This window comes from Plecotus auritus (genome assembly GCF_963455305.1).
Source record: "Plecotus auritus genome assembly, chromosome: 8".
NCBI classification, from domain to species: Eukaryota; Metazoa; Chordata; class Mammalia; order Chiroptera; family Vespertilionidae; genus Plecotus; species Plecotus auritus.
Window position 1 is genome coordinate 119,949,406 of NC_137782.1, and position 15,033 is coordinate 119,964,438.

At 45.0% G+C, this 15,033-nt stretch overlaps 1 protein-coding gene across 1 annotated transcript in view; it reads right to left on the minus strand.

Moving 5' to 3' along the window:
• Nucleotides 1-249: 249 nt before the first annotated feature.
• The window catches only part of DNAH6 (dynein axonemal heavy chain 6), a gene marked incomplete at its 5' end in the record, with an annotated part of 243,258 nt that continues 228,474 nt past the window's right edge, over nt 250-15,033 (minus strand). The window contains 6 exons of the mRNA XM_080684947.1: nt 250-518; nt 2,708-2,930; nt 5,366-5,517; nt 6,422-6,494; nt 7,030-7,215; nt 10,236-10,363. Coding sequence (XP_080541073.1) covers nt 415-518; nt 2,708-2,930; nt 5,366-5,517; nt 6,422-6,494; nt 7,030-7,215; nt 10,236-10,363 — 866 coding nt within the window. The 3' untranslated portion in view covers nt 250-414. The remainder of the gene's footprint in view (nt 519-2,707; nt 2,931-5,365; nt 5,518-6,421; nt 6,495-7,029; nt 7,216-10,235; nt 10,364-15,033) is intronic.

Genomic DNA, 15,033 nt, shown 5'->3' on the forward strand with positions numbered 1-15,033 from the left:
CCTGGTCTTCATCATAACCTGGGGCCACGTGACTGAAGTGCATACCAGGCCTTTCATGTTTGTGTGAAGAGGAAGGGAGCCTGTGTGGGTAAGGAACTGCTGAGATCCAGCTGCCCATGGGGGGCGGGAAGGGGGGTCCCCCAGGTCACTAAGGGGAAGTTTCCTGGATCTCATTTGGGGAAGGGGAAGCAGGTTGAAGAGGTGGGAGCTGAACCCACTGTTTTCACATCAAAGCTTGAATTACCAACAGAAAGAACAACTCAAACACTTTATTTTAGATTATAAGAGAAAAGCCACACTTACTACTATTAAATCAGATCAGAAGTAATGCTGTTTTGCTAACATATAAATTACGCAGACTCTTCCCTTCAAAGATCCCTGGCCTGCTTCCTTTTCAGCACTGAGCGGCCCCTTTCACTCATTCAGCTGGCAGAGCAAAGCTGAGCCCTTGGCAATCCAGTAATCTTTGGACCTCTTGGAGGGTAAAAGGACGGTCACCACAAAGTTGGTTGAATGACCTAGTTAAGGATACAGAAGAAAGCGTGGTCATTACTTAAAGCATAACCCCTTAATACAAAGAGTACGGTACTAGGAGTCAAGGTAACTGGGTTTTCCAGAGTCTGGATGTTGTTGACAGCATCCCTGTGGTGATTTTATTCACCGTTTAAAATATATTTTTATTGATTTCAGAGAGGAAGGGAGAGGGAGAGAGAGAAACATTAATGATGAGAATCATTGATCGGCTGCGTCCTGAATGTCCTACACTGGGGATCGAGCCCACAATCTGGGCATGTACCTGATGGGGAATTGAACCCTGATCTCCTGGCTCATAGGTCGACACTCAACCATTGAACCACGCTGGCCGGCTGGGCATCTCCTAGCTTCTTCTTCTTCTTTTTTTAACATATTTTTATTGATTTCAGAGAGGAAGAGAGAGGGAGAGAGAGATAGAAACATCAATGTTGAGAGAGAATCATTGATTGGCTGCCTCCTGCATGCCCCCTACTGGGGATCGAGCCCGCAACCCTGGGCATGTGCCCTTGACCCGAATCGAACCTGGGACCCTTTGGTCCGCAGGCCGACGCTCTATCCACTGAGCCAAACCAGCTAGGGCTCCTAGCTTCTTAATACTTTTTAGATTTATAATAGGAGTGGGAGATCATGCAGGTGATAGGAGTGTCTATTTTAGTTCTATTCTGTATGTTACCCTTAGAGAACATACTTTAACTTAATATTTTATTAGAAAAATAAGTATCATCAATATCTATATTCTCTATTCAAAAGGGAAGCTTTTTTTTTTTCTTTTTCTTTTTTTAGTTCTTTCTGCCCTGCTTCATCTCCCACATTTCTATCATCTGGAAATTTAGTTCTAAATTATTATTAAAATCATTTTTATGGTCAAACTTTGAAAGATTTAATTGTGTGTGTGTGTGTGTGTTAAATAGAGAGCCAATGGTTATTAATTTAGAGCCTTTATATGTCTAAGACTGTCTTTATCACACTTTCTCTTTTGGATGATAATTTGCTTGTATTTCCAATTTTGGTTCAAAGTTGTATTGTCTCCAGCCTTTGAAGGTGTTTCTCTATTATCTTTTTATACGCATTGTGGATAATGAGAGATGTCTGTCAATCTGATTCTTTGGAATTTTAATTTCAGCATGTTAATATGTTTTACCTCTTTGCTTTGAGGATTTTCTTTATCTCTGATGGTCTTTTTAAAAAATATGTTTTTATTAATTTCAGAGAGAAGAAAGGAGAGGGAGAAAGAAAAAGAAACATCAATGATGAGAGAGAATCATTGATCAGTTACCTCCTGCATGCCCCCTCCTGGGAATCTAGCCTGCAATCCTGGCCTGTGCCTTGACCTGGAATCCAACAGTGATCTCCTGGTTCATAGGTTAACACTCAACCACCGAGTACACCAGCCAGGCATTTCTGATAGTCTTAAGTACCACTTTGGTATATCTAGGTTACTTTTAAAAACTTGATTATTTGTTTATTTATGTTTTTAAAAATTATCCCCAGCAGACTTTGTGAGATTTCTTAATATGAGATCTCAAGTGTTTCTTCTTTTCTGGGCAACGATTGGCCATTATTTTTAAAAAAATTATCACTTTTCATTTTCTCCAAGATTGCCTACCAGATCAACATTGGGGATTTTGGCTTTTCCCACAGTGTTCCTTTTTTAAAAAATTGCATTGTGAATTTTGAGGGATTTCCTCAGCTCATTCTCCTTGCTTACCCTTCACTGTCTTCATTCAGTTCTTCAGCTTATCTGTTCAGAGGGCTCTCTTTCTGTCTGGTTCCTTTTTTTCAGGGCTGTATCTCAGTTTCAGGGCTACTCAGATTTCCATTTTTTTTTTGCAGCCTGGCATTCCATTTAGTAATTTATTTTAAAATCTCTTTGATGAGTCTCAATGGATTTGGTGAGAGATTTTAGTGTTGACTCACACCATCATTTAAAAATTAGAAGCCACTGCTCAATAAACCATCTTCTACTCATTAGACTAATAGAAGCAATCATCAGTTTTAAAATATCCAACCATACTCCGTATTAAAATAAACAGAGTTTACAGCATTTGTAAATTTGTATAAGTTGGCCTCATTTTAAGCCTAGCTAGTTGGTCCAAAGGGAGAGCTGAGTGTTTGGGCTTCCACTGTAGTTTGCATTTGGTCATTATTAGTACCAATGTTAGAGCATCCTCACCTGTGGTTGAGAGTGTTCCTGCCCGGGCCCCTGTTTTATAAAGGGGGGACTGATAAAGTATTGGGCTTGGATCATAATTTTGTTGAGGTTCAAAATGCACCACAGGCAGCACTGGATTCATCTGTCCGGGCAACGCATCTTCTATCACCATCGCCTTATTGTCCCACCGGAAAGCATCCATGAACATCCCATGAACGAGAACACCATCCTCAGGAGTGGGCAACTGAAACACACCCAGAAGTTTACAGGTGAGAAGAGGAGAAGGCGGTCAGCCCCACATCCTCCTCAGTTAATTCCAAGAACCAGATTGCTGTTGTAACTCACAGTCTCGAGAGGAGAATACTGTCGAGAGGCTCCAACAGGTAAAACAACTTGCTTTTTAGTTTGACACCAAACCTGATACTCCATCAACATGTCTAAGAGGCAATATCCCTGGGAAACCCTTCATGTGCTTCAGAATAGTGATCCTGATGTTAAGAATTTTCCCTCCTCATGGGAAGCAGATGGGATAAGAGGGCTGTGATGATCATCAGTTATTTGTTAGCAAGGTCTTTCAAGGATATGGGAGCAGATCTGAGTAGAGTGGATGCTGATAGAATTGCCCAGGAACAATTCCTACTAACACCATGACATTTTAAGGCAGGTTTAGTTAGCAAAAGCCATTCACCCCAACTCCACTAATTGGTTAGTGAATACTTTATTGGCAAGAGCAATCTGGAGCAAATTTTTGATTTCATGACACATATGAGGCCCACTGGGGTGAACCGATGCTTTGAGGCAGAGGCTCCCTTTCCCCATAAACATCTCAGTGCCTCCACGCTGGGTAGCTCAGCTTGGCAGCGTTGGTTCACACCCCTGGTTGTATACAGGAATCACCAGGGGAGCTTTAAGAAACAACGATGCCCAGTGTGTTGTGGTGATTCTGGTCTAACGGGATGTGTCAGAATTTTAATTTAGGCCTGCCTGATTCTGAAACTCCTGCTTTTAACCTCTTGATATATTTTCTCCACAAGAAGAAAGTTACTGTAAGTATCTATGATATTGTGATTTATAAAAAAATATATATATTTGGTCATTCAGATAAGCAAAATATTGTTTTCATATATATATTCGGTCTTCCTCCATGGTTCTTTCTTGACTTTTTTTTAATCCTTACCTGAGAATATTTTTCCCATTGATTTTTTGAAAGAGTAGAAGGGAGGAAAGAGAGAGAGGGAAAGAGAGAGATAGAGAGAAATATCAATTGGCTCCCTCCCACACCTGCTCCTACTGGGGCTGAGGAACCTGCAACCGAGGTACATGCCCTTGACTGGGAATCGAACCCGAGACTCTAACCACAGAGCAACCAGCCAGGGCTTTCTGCGGTTTTGACTCACAGCTCCCCAAATCCTTGGAATTTCCTGAATGTTGAAAGTGATAGTGGTGTCTCGTTATGTTAATGAGATGGGCTTGGGCAGCACCTAAAGATGGGGGCTGGAGCTTTCAGTGTATCCCCCCACAGCACCTCTAGGGAGGGAGACTGAGTTCAGTCACGGATGGCCAGTGATCCAATCAACCATGACTATGTAATGAAACCTCCACAACCCCCCATAGGACTGAGTTCGGAAAGCTTCAGGGTGGACAGGTGGAGATGTGGGGAGAGTGGCACACCTGGTGGGCATGGATGCTCCGTGCCCTTCCCCTATACCTTACCCTAGGCCAGTGGTTGGCAAACTCATTAGTCAACAGAGCCAAATATCAACAGTACAACAATTGAAATTTCTTTTGAGAGCCAAATTTTTTTAAACTTAAACTTCTTCTAACACCACTTCTTCCAAATAGACTTGCCCAGGCCGTGGTATTTTGTGGAAGAGCCACACTCAAAGGGCCAAAGAGCCGCATGTGGCTCGCGAGCCGCGGTTTGCCGACCACTGAGCTAGGCGGCTCTTCCATCTCACTATTCTGAGTTATATCCTTTTATAATAAACTAGTAACTAGTTAAGTAAAAAGTTTCCCTGGTGGGTGTGGCTCAGTGGTTGAGCGTCGACCCATGCACCAAGAGGTTGCTGGTTTGATTCCCTATTAGGGCATACACCCAGTCTTCAGGCTTGATCCCCAGTTGGGGGCGTGCAAGGGGCAGCCAATTGATGTTTCTCTGTCATCCATGTTTCTATCTCTCTCTCCCTTCCTCTCTCTCTAAAAATCAATAAAACCATATTAAAGATAAAGCTTCTATGAGTTCTTTGAGCCACTCTAGCAAATTGATTGAACCCCAGGATGGAGTCATGGGTCAGAAGCACAGGTGACAATGTGGGCTTGAAACTGGCATTTGAAATGGCGGGGGGGTGGTGGTGGGTAATCTTGTAGGACTGAACTCTGAACCTGTGGGGTCTGATGCTATCTCTGGGTAGCATCAGAATTGAGCTGAATTATAGGTCTCCCAGCTGGTGTTTGAGAATTGCTGCTGATGTAGGCACCACCTCCACCTCCTCGCCCCTACCCCACACTGGGTTCAGATCTAGTGCTAATTGGGGAGCACGTTTTGGGGGGTGTGAGCCCCATCCTGCCCTTTCTGCTCTCACATATGGGAGGCAGGAGAGGCAGGGGAGGTTGGCAGAGACATTGAATGACAGTGGGACAGACACTGCTTTGCTATCACAACAGTCCAGGAGACAATACCTGCACGTCCATGGGCAGTTCTTGTCCAAACTTCACTGTCTTGGCAGCTTCTATAACCGCGGCTTGATCCCGATAGGCAGGAATTACGTTGTACTTGAAACTCAGCTCATCTATAGGCAAATTGTATTTCCGAGCATGATTTTGAAGAGTTCCTATAGATGGAAAAAATCAGAAAAATGGCTCCTCTGAACAAGACCACTGCTGTCCAAACACAGCCCCCACTTGCCCTCAACCAGGCTGCTCTAGCATTAGAGAGCTTCCTCTCCATGGAGAAGAGGCAACCATTGACACCTTATTCTGAATTAGTTCACAGAGACAGGAAGCCTGTGGGAGATGTTGGGAGGGGCGTGGCCAACACATGTATTGTGGTCATGGCTGGGAATAGAGGGAAGGAGACTAAGTCTAAAGTGCACTGCTCCGCCCTTGAGGGAGACAAACCAGTGAGGGAGTTTCAGAACCCAGTCTCCCCAACTTGACAGTCCTGTTCAGCTGTCTTGCATGGGCTGTTTATTGGGGATTAGGATGAGAGAGAAAAGGGCTCAGCTGATTAGCATCTAGCAGCCCAGTGGCCCTGGCCCACTCTGGGGTTCTCCAGCAGGAATCCCTGGAATAACATCCTTCCACCCCCTAGGCTGATGAAAGGACATCAAGAGTATTTTTTAGTCAACTATAATGAAAAAATATTTATTTTCTTAAAAGAGTATTTTTTAGAGGGAGGGAAGCTGCTTAGACTTGGAGCCGGAGCAGATGAAGGGCGTGTGGTGCCCTGGAGCACGGCGGGTTGCATGGGGATCTGGGGCTCAATGTGTGTGTCCACAGGTGCAGCGGTGTTTGCATTTGCATCGCCCGACAAGGGCAGGGGTTAGGGAACATCTGCTGTTTCTGTCATCCTCTTCCCTGGCAAGCCAGGAAGAGCTGGGCCTCGTTGGACTTCCCTATAAGTCAACAGCCTCATGGCAAGGCCAGTCGCAGCCATGCCACCTTGCCTGTCCTAGAGGCCCAGGCCAGAGCACACCATGTCTTCCTGGGGGACTTCTGTGGGGAAAGCACTCGTACCTGTTAGAAATCCTTGAGGGAAGAAGAACCCGGAGATCCAGAAGGACTTAGGCTGCCCTCGTTTGAGCCACAGCTGAAGGAGACACATTACACCAAAATGTACTGTTTTCCTGAGACGGAGTTTGTCATTTAAATCAAAGTCAGATTCTGGAGGGGCTCCCAGGGGGCAGAATCTAAAGCAGTCCTGAGTGAGTCACCAGCCCCATCCTGACGGCCTGCCCTGGCCCTGTCCTCACCCCGCAGCATGACCACAAACCCAGAACCTGGTTATTACAGAGGGTGGAGAAGAGGGAGATGGTAGCAAGGTCACACTGGAGTTTGGGCCCATTTCAGGTTGGTTTTGTACCTCACAGTGGGGTCCCATGAACGAAATATGAATCTCCAAGGATGGCATGGAATTAAAATGGGATGTTGGGATAAGGGCCTGGGGCAAACTCCATTATAAGTAGCATGAGATGTCTAAAGTGATGCCATTCTGAAAGGATCTGTGTCTTTGGGCTGAGATGATTCCTCAAGAGTCGTCGATATTTTAGCTAGGGCTTCCTAAGGACCTTATGGCCAACTGTGTTGCTAGATTTATCAAATCCCAAAGAAGAGCATTTTCTTACGTCCACAAATGCAGTCCTCAGAATAAGGTCTTTGACCCATGATCCTAGTGGTTTCAGGGACGGGTAGGCTGTGTTGGACCACAGGGAGGGAACTTGGTTGTTGAGGAAACTGTTATACACCTTTTCCATTTCTTCAGACATCACCACAAATCCAGCTATGGCTTTGTTGAGTGTTTCTAGAGAAGTCTAAGAGAACAAGAAAGGGTTGATGCCCTCCACAGATGTAATTAGCAAGTGGGAATGCACCCATTGGTGGTGGCAGGTGCTGCCTTGGCTGATAGGCCCTCTAGCTGGGTTCCATACTCTCTGCATACTGTCTGGTGGGTCAGACCCTCCCATCCTTCATGCATTTTTATAACATGCAACCATGGGGTGTAAAATCTGGGGGTGGGGCACAGTTCAGGCAGTTAGTAGCAGAATCCAATGAAGTGGGAAGAAGAGGAGGAAGAGAGATGTCCCCAGCAGCCCGAAGATATGGTTTTGAACAATGCCACTGGAAGATTTAGTATGCGTCAGGTACTAGGGAAACAGAGATGACTAATATACCAATCCCTTTTTCTTTAAGAAAGTCATTTTCCATTGGGAAAGCCTTACTCATGGAGGAGTAATTACAAAACAATGTGGTAATTACACTGACAGACATAGAACCAGAAATGATGAACCCCTGAGGAAGGGTTCCTAAGTCATTGGATGTTGGAGGGGAGGGCTGATGTCCAGGAAGATTTTATGGAGGAAGTGATACTTAGACTTGCCTGTCTTCAAGTGGGTGATGTGGAAGAGACAAGAGATGAGCAGCACCCATCTCCTCTTCTTCCTTTGAACACCAGTCCTCCCCACCCCCTAGTTTTAACTGTGCAGAGAGGAATCCACCCAGAGGCTCTATTTCTTAGCCAGCCTTGCAGCTGGGGTGTGGCCATGTGGCCGAGTTTTGGCTAATGGATACAAGAAGAAATGATGTATGCAACTTCTGGATCACATTTTTATGAGGAAGCTGCTTTCCCTCAGCTCTATTTCCCCACAGTGACTAGCAAAAGGGGACAGGGGGAGCAGCCACCTTAGACCCAGAAGTGGAAGCTACCTGTTAAGGCTGGAAGAGCCAACCCTCTCTCTGGGATCCCTGGATGAACTCAGAAAGCAAGACCAACCTACCTTCCCTAGACAGGGCTCCCTCTGGGAAGGTAGCTGAGAGACAAGTGAATTTCTATCTTGTTTTGGTTGCTATATTTGGGGATCTTTATCACAGCAGCTTAATCTGTATCCTGATTCATTCAATACAGAAGGTAATAAGCCCTGACCTGGCTACCTGGCCTGCTGACACTGGCATACACCTGTCTCGATGCCACAGTCCCAAGGTGAGGAATTCATATATTCAGCTGCCGCTGTGTACCCCTAACCCATGAGCCTAGGTATTGCCAGCCAACCAGCAACATTCAGAGACTTTGTTTTCCTAGGAGGGGACAGATTGGCTTTAATTTGTATGTATATATATATATATATGTATATATATATATATATATGTATGTATATGTATATATATATGTATATATATTTATATATATATGTATATATATTTATTTATATATATTTTATTGATTTTTTTACAGAGAGGAAGGGAGAGGGATAGAGAGTTAGAAACGTCGATGAGAGAGAAACATCGATCAGCTGCCTCCTGCACACCTCATACTAGGGATGTGCCTGCAACCAAGGCACAAGCCCTTGACCGGAATCGAACCTGGGACCTTTCAGTCCACAGGACGATGCTCTATCCATTGAGCAAAGCCAGTTAGGGCTGGCCTTTGGCTTTAAAAGATTTACTCCATCTGTCCTCCCCAATGTTTTTTTTAAAAATATATTTTATTGATTTTTTACAGAGAGGAAGGGAGAGGGATAGAGAGTTAGAAACATCGATGAGAGAGAAACATCGATCAGCTGCCTCATGCACACCCCCTACTGGGGATGTGCCCACAGCCAAGGTACATGCCCTTGACAGGAATTGAACCTGGGACCCTTCAGTCCGCAGGTCGACGCTCTATCCACTGAGTCAAACCAGTTAGGGCTGTCCTCCCCAATCTCATCACTGAGCCTTGACTCTGTGCTAGGTATTTGGTTCCCTGCTCGGTGGTAAAACTTTTCCTGTCATTGCTCTATATTTGGTCTCTAATAGCTTTTGAGTTTCCCTTATCAAAGTTATACACGTAGAAACCTGGAAGGTGTTTAGCCAACATTACACATTCAAGACCATGTAGAGAGAACATATTCCTGAGCATAAGGCAAAGGACCAAAGAGTTGCTCTCAAGTTTTAGTTGCAGTGAAATCATTTGGGCGAGTTTTCTTTAAAAATATCCATCTTCCCAGGAATTTCCAGAAATTCTCTCTCAGGGCTGGAGTGGGATCAGGAGTTACATTTTGAACCTGCAGCAGAGTGGATTTTATGGCAGGTGTTTTGTGACCCATACTTTGGGAAATGCTGGCTTTCACAGTCCTCACAAATGCAATCTTATTCAATGCAAACTAGACATCAGGAATGAGAACTAAATCTCTAATGCTTAGGTCTCTGATCACATTTCTGACCTGTCAATGGTAATTCTAAGGGTGTAAGGATAATGAGGAGATGGAGGATTTGTAATGTCCCATATACACAAAGCCATTATTAGAGAGGGAACATGGCCTTGTTTGGGAAGGGTAAATTCAATTTTAAACCAGTTGGGATTGAAGAATTGTTAGCATATTCAAATGGAAATGTTGAGGTGATGGGAATGGAAGGCTCTAAGCACACTCATCTATATATATAAAAGCCTAAGTGACCAGCCAACCGGCCAGTAGCTATGACGTGCACTGACCACCAGGGGGCAGACACTCAATGCAGGAGTGGAAGCCACAGGCATGGAAACACGGAACAGACTGATAAATCTCAGAGGGAAGGGGGGAGGGGGAAGGGGGAGGAAAAGATTAACCAAAGATCTTATACGCATACTAGAGGCCTGGTGTATGGATTTGTGCACTGGTGGGATCCCTCGGCCTGGCCTGTGGGGACAGGCCAAAACCGGCTCTTCGACATCTGAGGGGTCCTGGATTGCGAGAGGACACAGGCCAGGCCAAGGGACCCCACCAGTGCATGAATACGTGCACCGGGCCTCTAGTGTTATTATATAATTCTCTTCACAGCTTTGATACCCCACAGCAATGATGGCAGTGAGCGCTCATACGTGTATTAATTTCAGCAGATTGTTAAACCGGTCCACTTCTTGTCCAAGAACGGTGGTCAAGGAGTTAAGGCGTCCATGAGAGTCCTTGATGAAAAGGCTCTCAGAAGCAGTCTCCATTTCTAGTATTTCTGAAACATAGAGAGTCAACTCCTCAGATCAATTATCATTGATTTCTAGCCTCATATCATTGTGGTTGTAATTTACTTGTCTTAACCTTTCTTTAAGCCAATTTCTCCTGCACCTCGGCCTAGGCTGAATGGGAGGCAGGCCATGCAGAAGTTGGTGGCAAATGCTAGCAGGACAAGCAGCTACCTGGTAGATCAGAGACATCCCTGAGAACAGAGGTGCCAGGGGGCCCGAGTCTCCTCTGCCTTGCAGGTGCATAAGCCTTACTCTTCCCAGCACACCTGTATTACATCAGGGGTTGGCAGTGAGAAACTGAGAGATGAGAGAGAATTTAAGTTACTGAGCATAATTCAAAGGGACTGACTGAATTAAGAAACAGCCCCTTGGTTCAAGCTGGATCAGAAATTTTGTTCTTCTTTTCCCTTACAATCCAGCAAGTGGAGGCTCATATAAACTCTAAAAATATGAAGGAACTGCATTTTCTTGCATATCTGAATAAAGTGTGGGTAAATGAGTGGCTCTGAAACACACCCATCAAATTCCTTCCTAACCAGTCACATTTTGGCTGCTGTAAAAAATCACAAGCAGCATGGGTTAGTCCAATCTTTTGGGTCCACATGCCCTTCGTCTTCTCCTTCTATCATTTTGTTATCATCATAACTAGCTAGTTTAAAAAATATATATATTTTTATTGATTTCAGAGAGGCAGGAGGAGAGAGGAGGATAGAAACATCAATGATGAGAGAGAGAAAATCATTGTTAGGCTGCCTCCTGCATGCTCCCTACTGGGATTGAGCCTGGAACCTGGGGAATGTGCTCTGACTAGGAATCAAACTGTGACCTCCTGGTTCATAGGTCAATGCTCAACTGCTGAGCCATGAATATTAGTAACAGAAAGAGAGCAAAGGGGAGGCCAGGCATTATAAGTATGGTCATCTGGGCAGCTTCACCAGGAAGCTACAACTTGATACTCCCCAGGAAACCATTGGGGACTTCCCTGCAAGTCACTGGGGGAGGGGTCAAACAAAGGGGGAATTGGATGCTTGCAAAATGAAGTCAGGGTGACTTAGGGAAGGTGCTTACCTGTCAGTCTAACCTGGGAAAAAGATAATTGGCTGGGGGTAGAGCACTGCAAGTGCAGTGAAATCTTGGACGGTTAAAATCTCCAGACAAAGAATTCTCTGCCTAGGCTTGTTCCTATTCCCTTGCACTCTCTTGCCATGTGACCCGCACTCGCCCTCATGCTAGCCTACTATGTGGACTTAAGCAGCCACAAGGCCATGGGCTGCAGCTGGGAACACAAACTAAGCTAGTCAAATGTTGGACTGAACTGTGCTTTGTTTGATATGGAAGGGAAACGTTGGGCAGTGGCTCTAGCCCTGCTGAAGACTAGATTGGTGAATCAGAGGGAGATGGGACCTCGGAAGGAAACCCCCTTAATTTTACCTCATCAATAAAGCTCACCACAATAACTCCTGTGGGAGCCTCAGAAATTCTTTTTTTAAAAAATTTAATAAATCTTTATTGTTCAGATTATTACAATTGTTTCTCCTTTTTCCCCCCATAGCTACCCTCCACCCAGTTCCCACCCCACCCTTTGCCCTTACCTCCCCCCACACTGTCCTCATCCATAGGTGTACGATTTTTGTCCAGTCTCTTTCTGCACCCGCCATACCCCTTTCCCCCTGAGAATTATCAGTCCACTCCCTTTCTATGCCCCTGATTCTATTATATTCACCAGTTTATTCTGTTCCTCAGATTTTTAATTCACTTGATTTTTAGGTTCACTTGTTGATAGATATGTATTTGTTGTTCATAATTTTTCTCTTTACTTTTTTCTTCTTCCTCTTCTTAAAGAATACCTTTCAGCATTTCTTATAATACTGGTTTGGTGGTGATGAACTCCTTTAGCTTTTTCTTATCTGTGAAGCTCTTTATCTGACCTTCCATTCTGAATAATAGCTTTGCTGGGTAGAGTAGTCTTGGTTGTAGGTTCTTGCTATTCATCATTTTGAATATTTCTTGCCACTCCCTTCTGGCCTGCATAGTTTCTGTTGAGAAATCAGCTGACAATCGTATGGGTGCTCACTTGTAGGTAATTAACTGTTTTTCTCTTGCTGCTTTTAATATTCTCTCTTTGTCTTTTGCTCTTGGCATTTAATTATGGTGTGTCTTGGTGTGGTCCTCTTCGCATTCCTTTTGTTTGGGGTTCTGTGCGCTTCCTGGACTTGTAAGTCTATTTCTTTCACCAGGTGGGGGAAGTTTTCTGTCATTATTTCTTCCAATAGGTTTTCAGTATCTTGCTCTCTCTCTTCTTCTGGCACCCCCATAATTCTGATGTTGGTACGCTTGAAGTTGTCCCAGAGGCTTCTAACACTATCTTCAACTTTTTGGATTCTTTTTTCTTTTTTTTTGCTTTTCCGGTTGAGTGCTTTTTGCTTCTTTGTATTTCAAATCTTTGACTTGATTCTTGTGTTCCTCTAGTCTGCTGTTGGGTCTCTGTATAATAATTTTTATTTCAGTCAGTGTATGTTTAATTTCTAGTTGGTCCTTTTTCATATCTTCGAGGGTCTCATTATATTTATCGGCCTTTTCTAGGATATTCTTGAAAAGCCTTATAATCGTGGTTTTGAATTCTATATCCAGTCATTTGTTTTCCTCCATTCCTTTCGTTTGTGATCTGTTTCTTCATCTCCCCATTTTTCACTGCTTCCCTGAGTTGGTAGGGTAGCTTTGTGTGCTAGGTTTCCTATATGGCCCAGTGGGTCGGCCTCCCCAGTTAACCTGAGGTGGACACTCTTGGTGCACCCCTTTGTGGACTGTGTATACAGCCTTGTTGTAATTAAGTCTTGATTGTTGTTGGTATCACTGGGAGGAATTGACCTCCAGGCCAGTTGGCTGTAAGGATCAGCTGTGTCTACACTGGGAGATTTTCGGTGCTGGAGACAGCCTTATAGGATTAGCCTTGCCAGATTGCAAAAGCCCCTGTGCTCAGCTTGGAAGGGGTGGAGTTTCCGGGCGGAGCAGACAGTCTTGGCTTCCCGTCAGCCCTGCCCTTGCATGCGAGTCTCCAGACCTCTGCCTTCCGCGGTTTCCGAGTTTCCGCCTTACAGTCCAGATTTCCCCCGTAAGAGCGTGGGTCCCCAGGGGCTCACCTGGAACTGCAGTTCAGTGCAGTCGGAACTGGGGTTCAGTGCAGTCAGGAGCTTCCGACTCCCTTCTGCTAGGGATAGCCTGTGGTAACCTCTGCAGTCAGTCTTTTTGGGTAATCGCGCCTCTAGACTCCTGCCGCTGCGGCTCCCCTGAGTCTCCCAGTCTCCGAGTCTCCGTGTGCCTTTCTCTCTACCTGACAGTCCAAACTCCCCCTGTATGAGCCTGGGTCCACAGGGTTTCACCCGGAACTGGGGTTCAGTGCAGTCGGAACTGGGGTTCAGTGCAGTCGGGGGTTTCCTTCCCCCTCCCGCCAGAGAAAGCCAGCCAGGCACTCCGCTGCCCTTCCTCTCTGCACGCGCGTGTCTCCGTACCTCAGCTCTTTGCCGTTCCTTCTCTGTGAGCTTTCCTCTTTCCTTCTAGTTGTAGAATTTCCACTCAGCCAGCTTTCCTGTGGTTCTGGATGGTGTCCAGTTCTGTCTTGTAGTTGTAGTTTTGAAATTGTTGTGCGGGGCAGCAGTTTAGGTGCTTACCTATGCCGCCATCTTCCTTCCTCAGGAATTCTTTCACCTGTGGCACCCCAAGAACTCCACTTCGACTGGTAACAGGTGGGGACACAGAGGGCACCCCACTGATAACAGTTTGCCTCAGGTGCTGTTCCAAACCCTCAGTTCTCTTGTTGAGCCGATTGCATCCCTGCCCTGATTCTCAGCAGATGGCATCACTTATTTCTCAGTAAAAGTATAAGCTTTATGAAGCCTGGAGAGAAAACCTCCTAGGTGTCAGTGTAACTCTGAGACAAATGTACTTTATCTTCATCCTTCCATCCATCCATCCATCTTCATCCCATTTCACCTAGTCCTTCATTTTAGATTTATTAAAAATTGCTTTCTAAAATAACTGACTCAGTTTGCTTCAACACCAAGAAGAGATTCTGCTCAAGAAGAGATTCTTTTGAGGCCTGTTTTAGGCGGCAAACTGGTTTATGAGGTCACACTGGCCCCTTTTTTTCTGGGGCACTTGGCAAGACTCAATCTGTGATACTGTAATATAATAAGAATACATATATTTCGGTCTTCATCTCTAGCTCCTGGCCAGAGCTCCTAAAACTGTTGTAATTTCATAAGTGAGAAAAACAATAGGGGCATCTCTTTTCATAATATTTTGTTTTTGACCCTGGCTCCTGAAACAGCTTGAGTGATAAAGGTAAAAACAGCATCTTTTGTTATTCATAACAAGCCCCCTTCAACCATATCTAGCTTATGTTTATGAGTTGACTTTTAGAAACCCAAAAACATGGGGAAGCTGGTTGTCAGCAGAACCAGCCCTGTGAACAGCGGCTTGGAACTCCCAGCTTCATTCTCTGATCTCCTGGAAGAGGAGAGGGGCTGGGGGCTGATGATTTAATCAACCAACCATGCCTACGAAATGAAGCCTCCATAAAAGCCCAACCAAAAGGCTCTGCAGAGCGTTTGGGCTGGTGGACACATCCATATGCCAGGACAGTGGTGCACCCTGATTC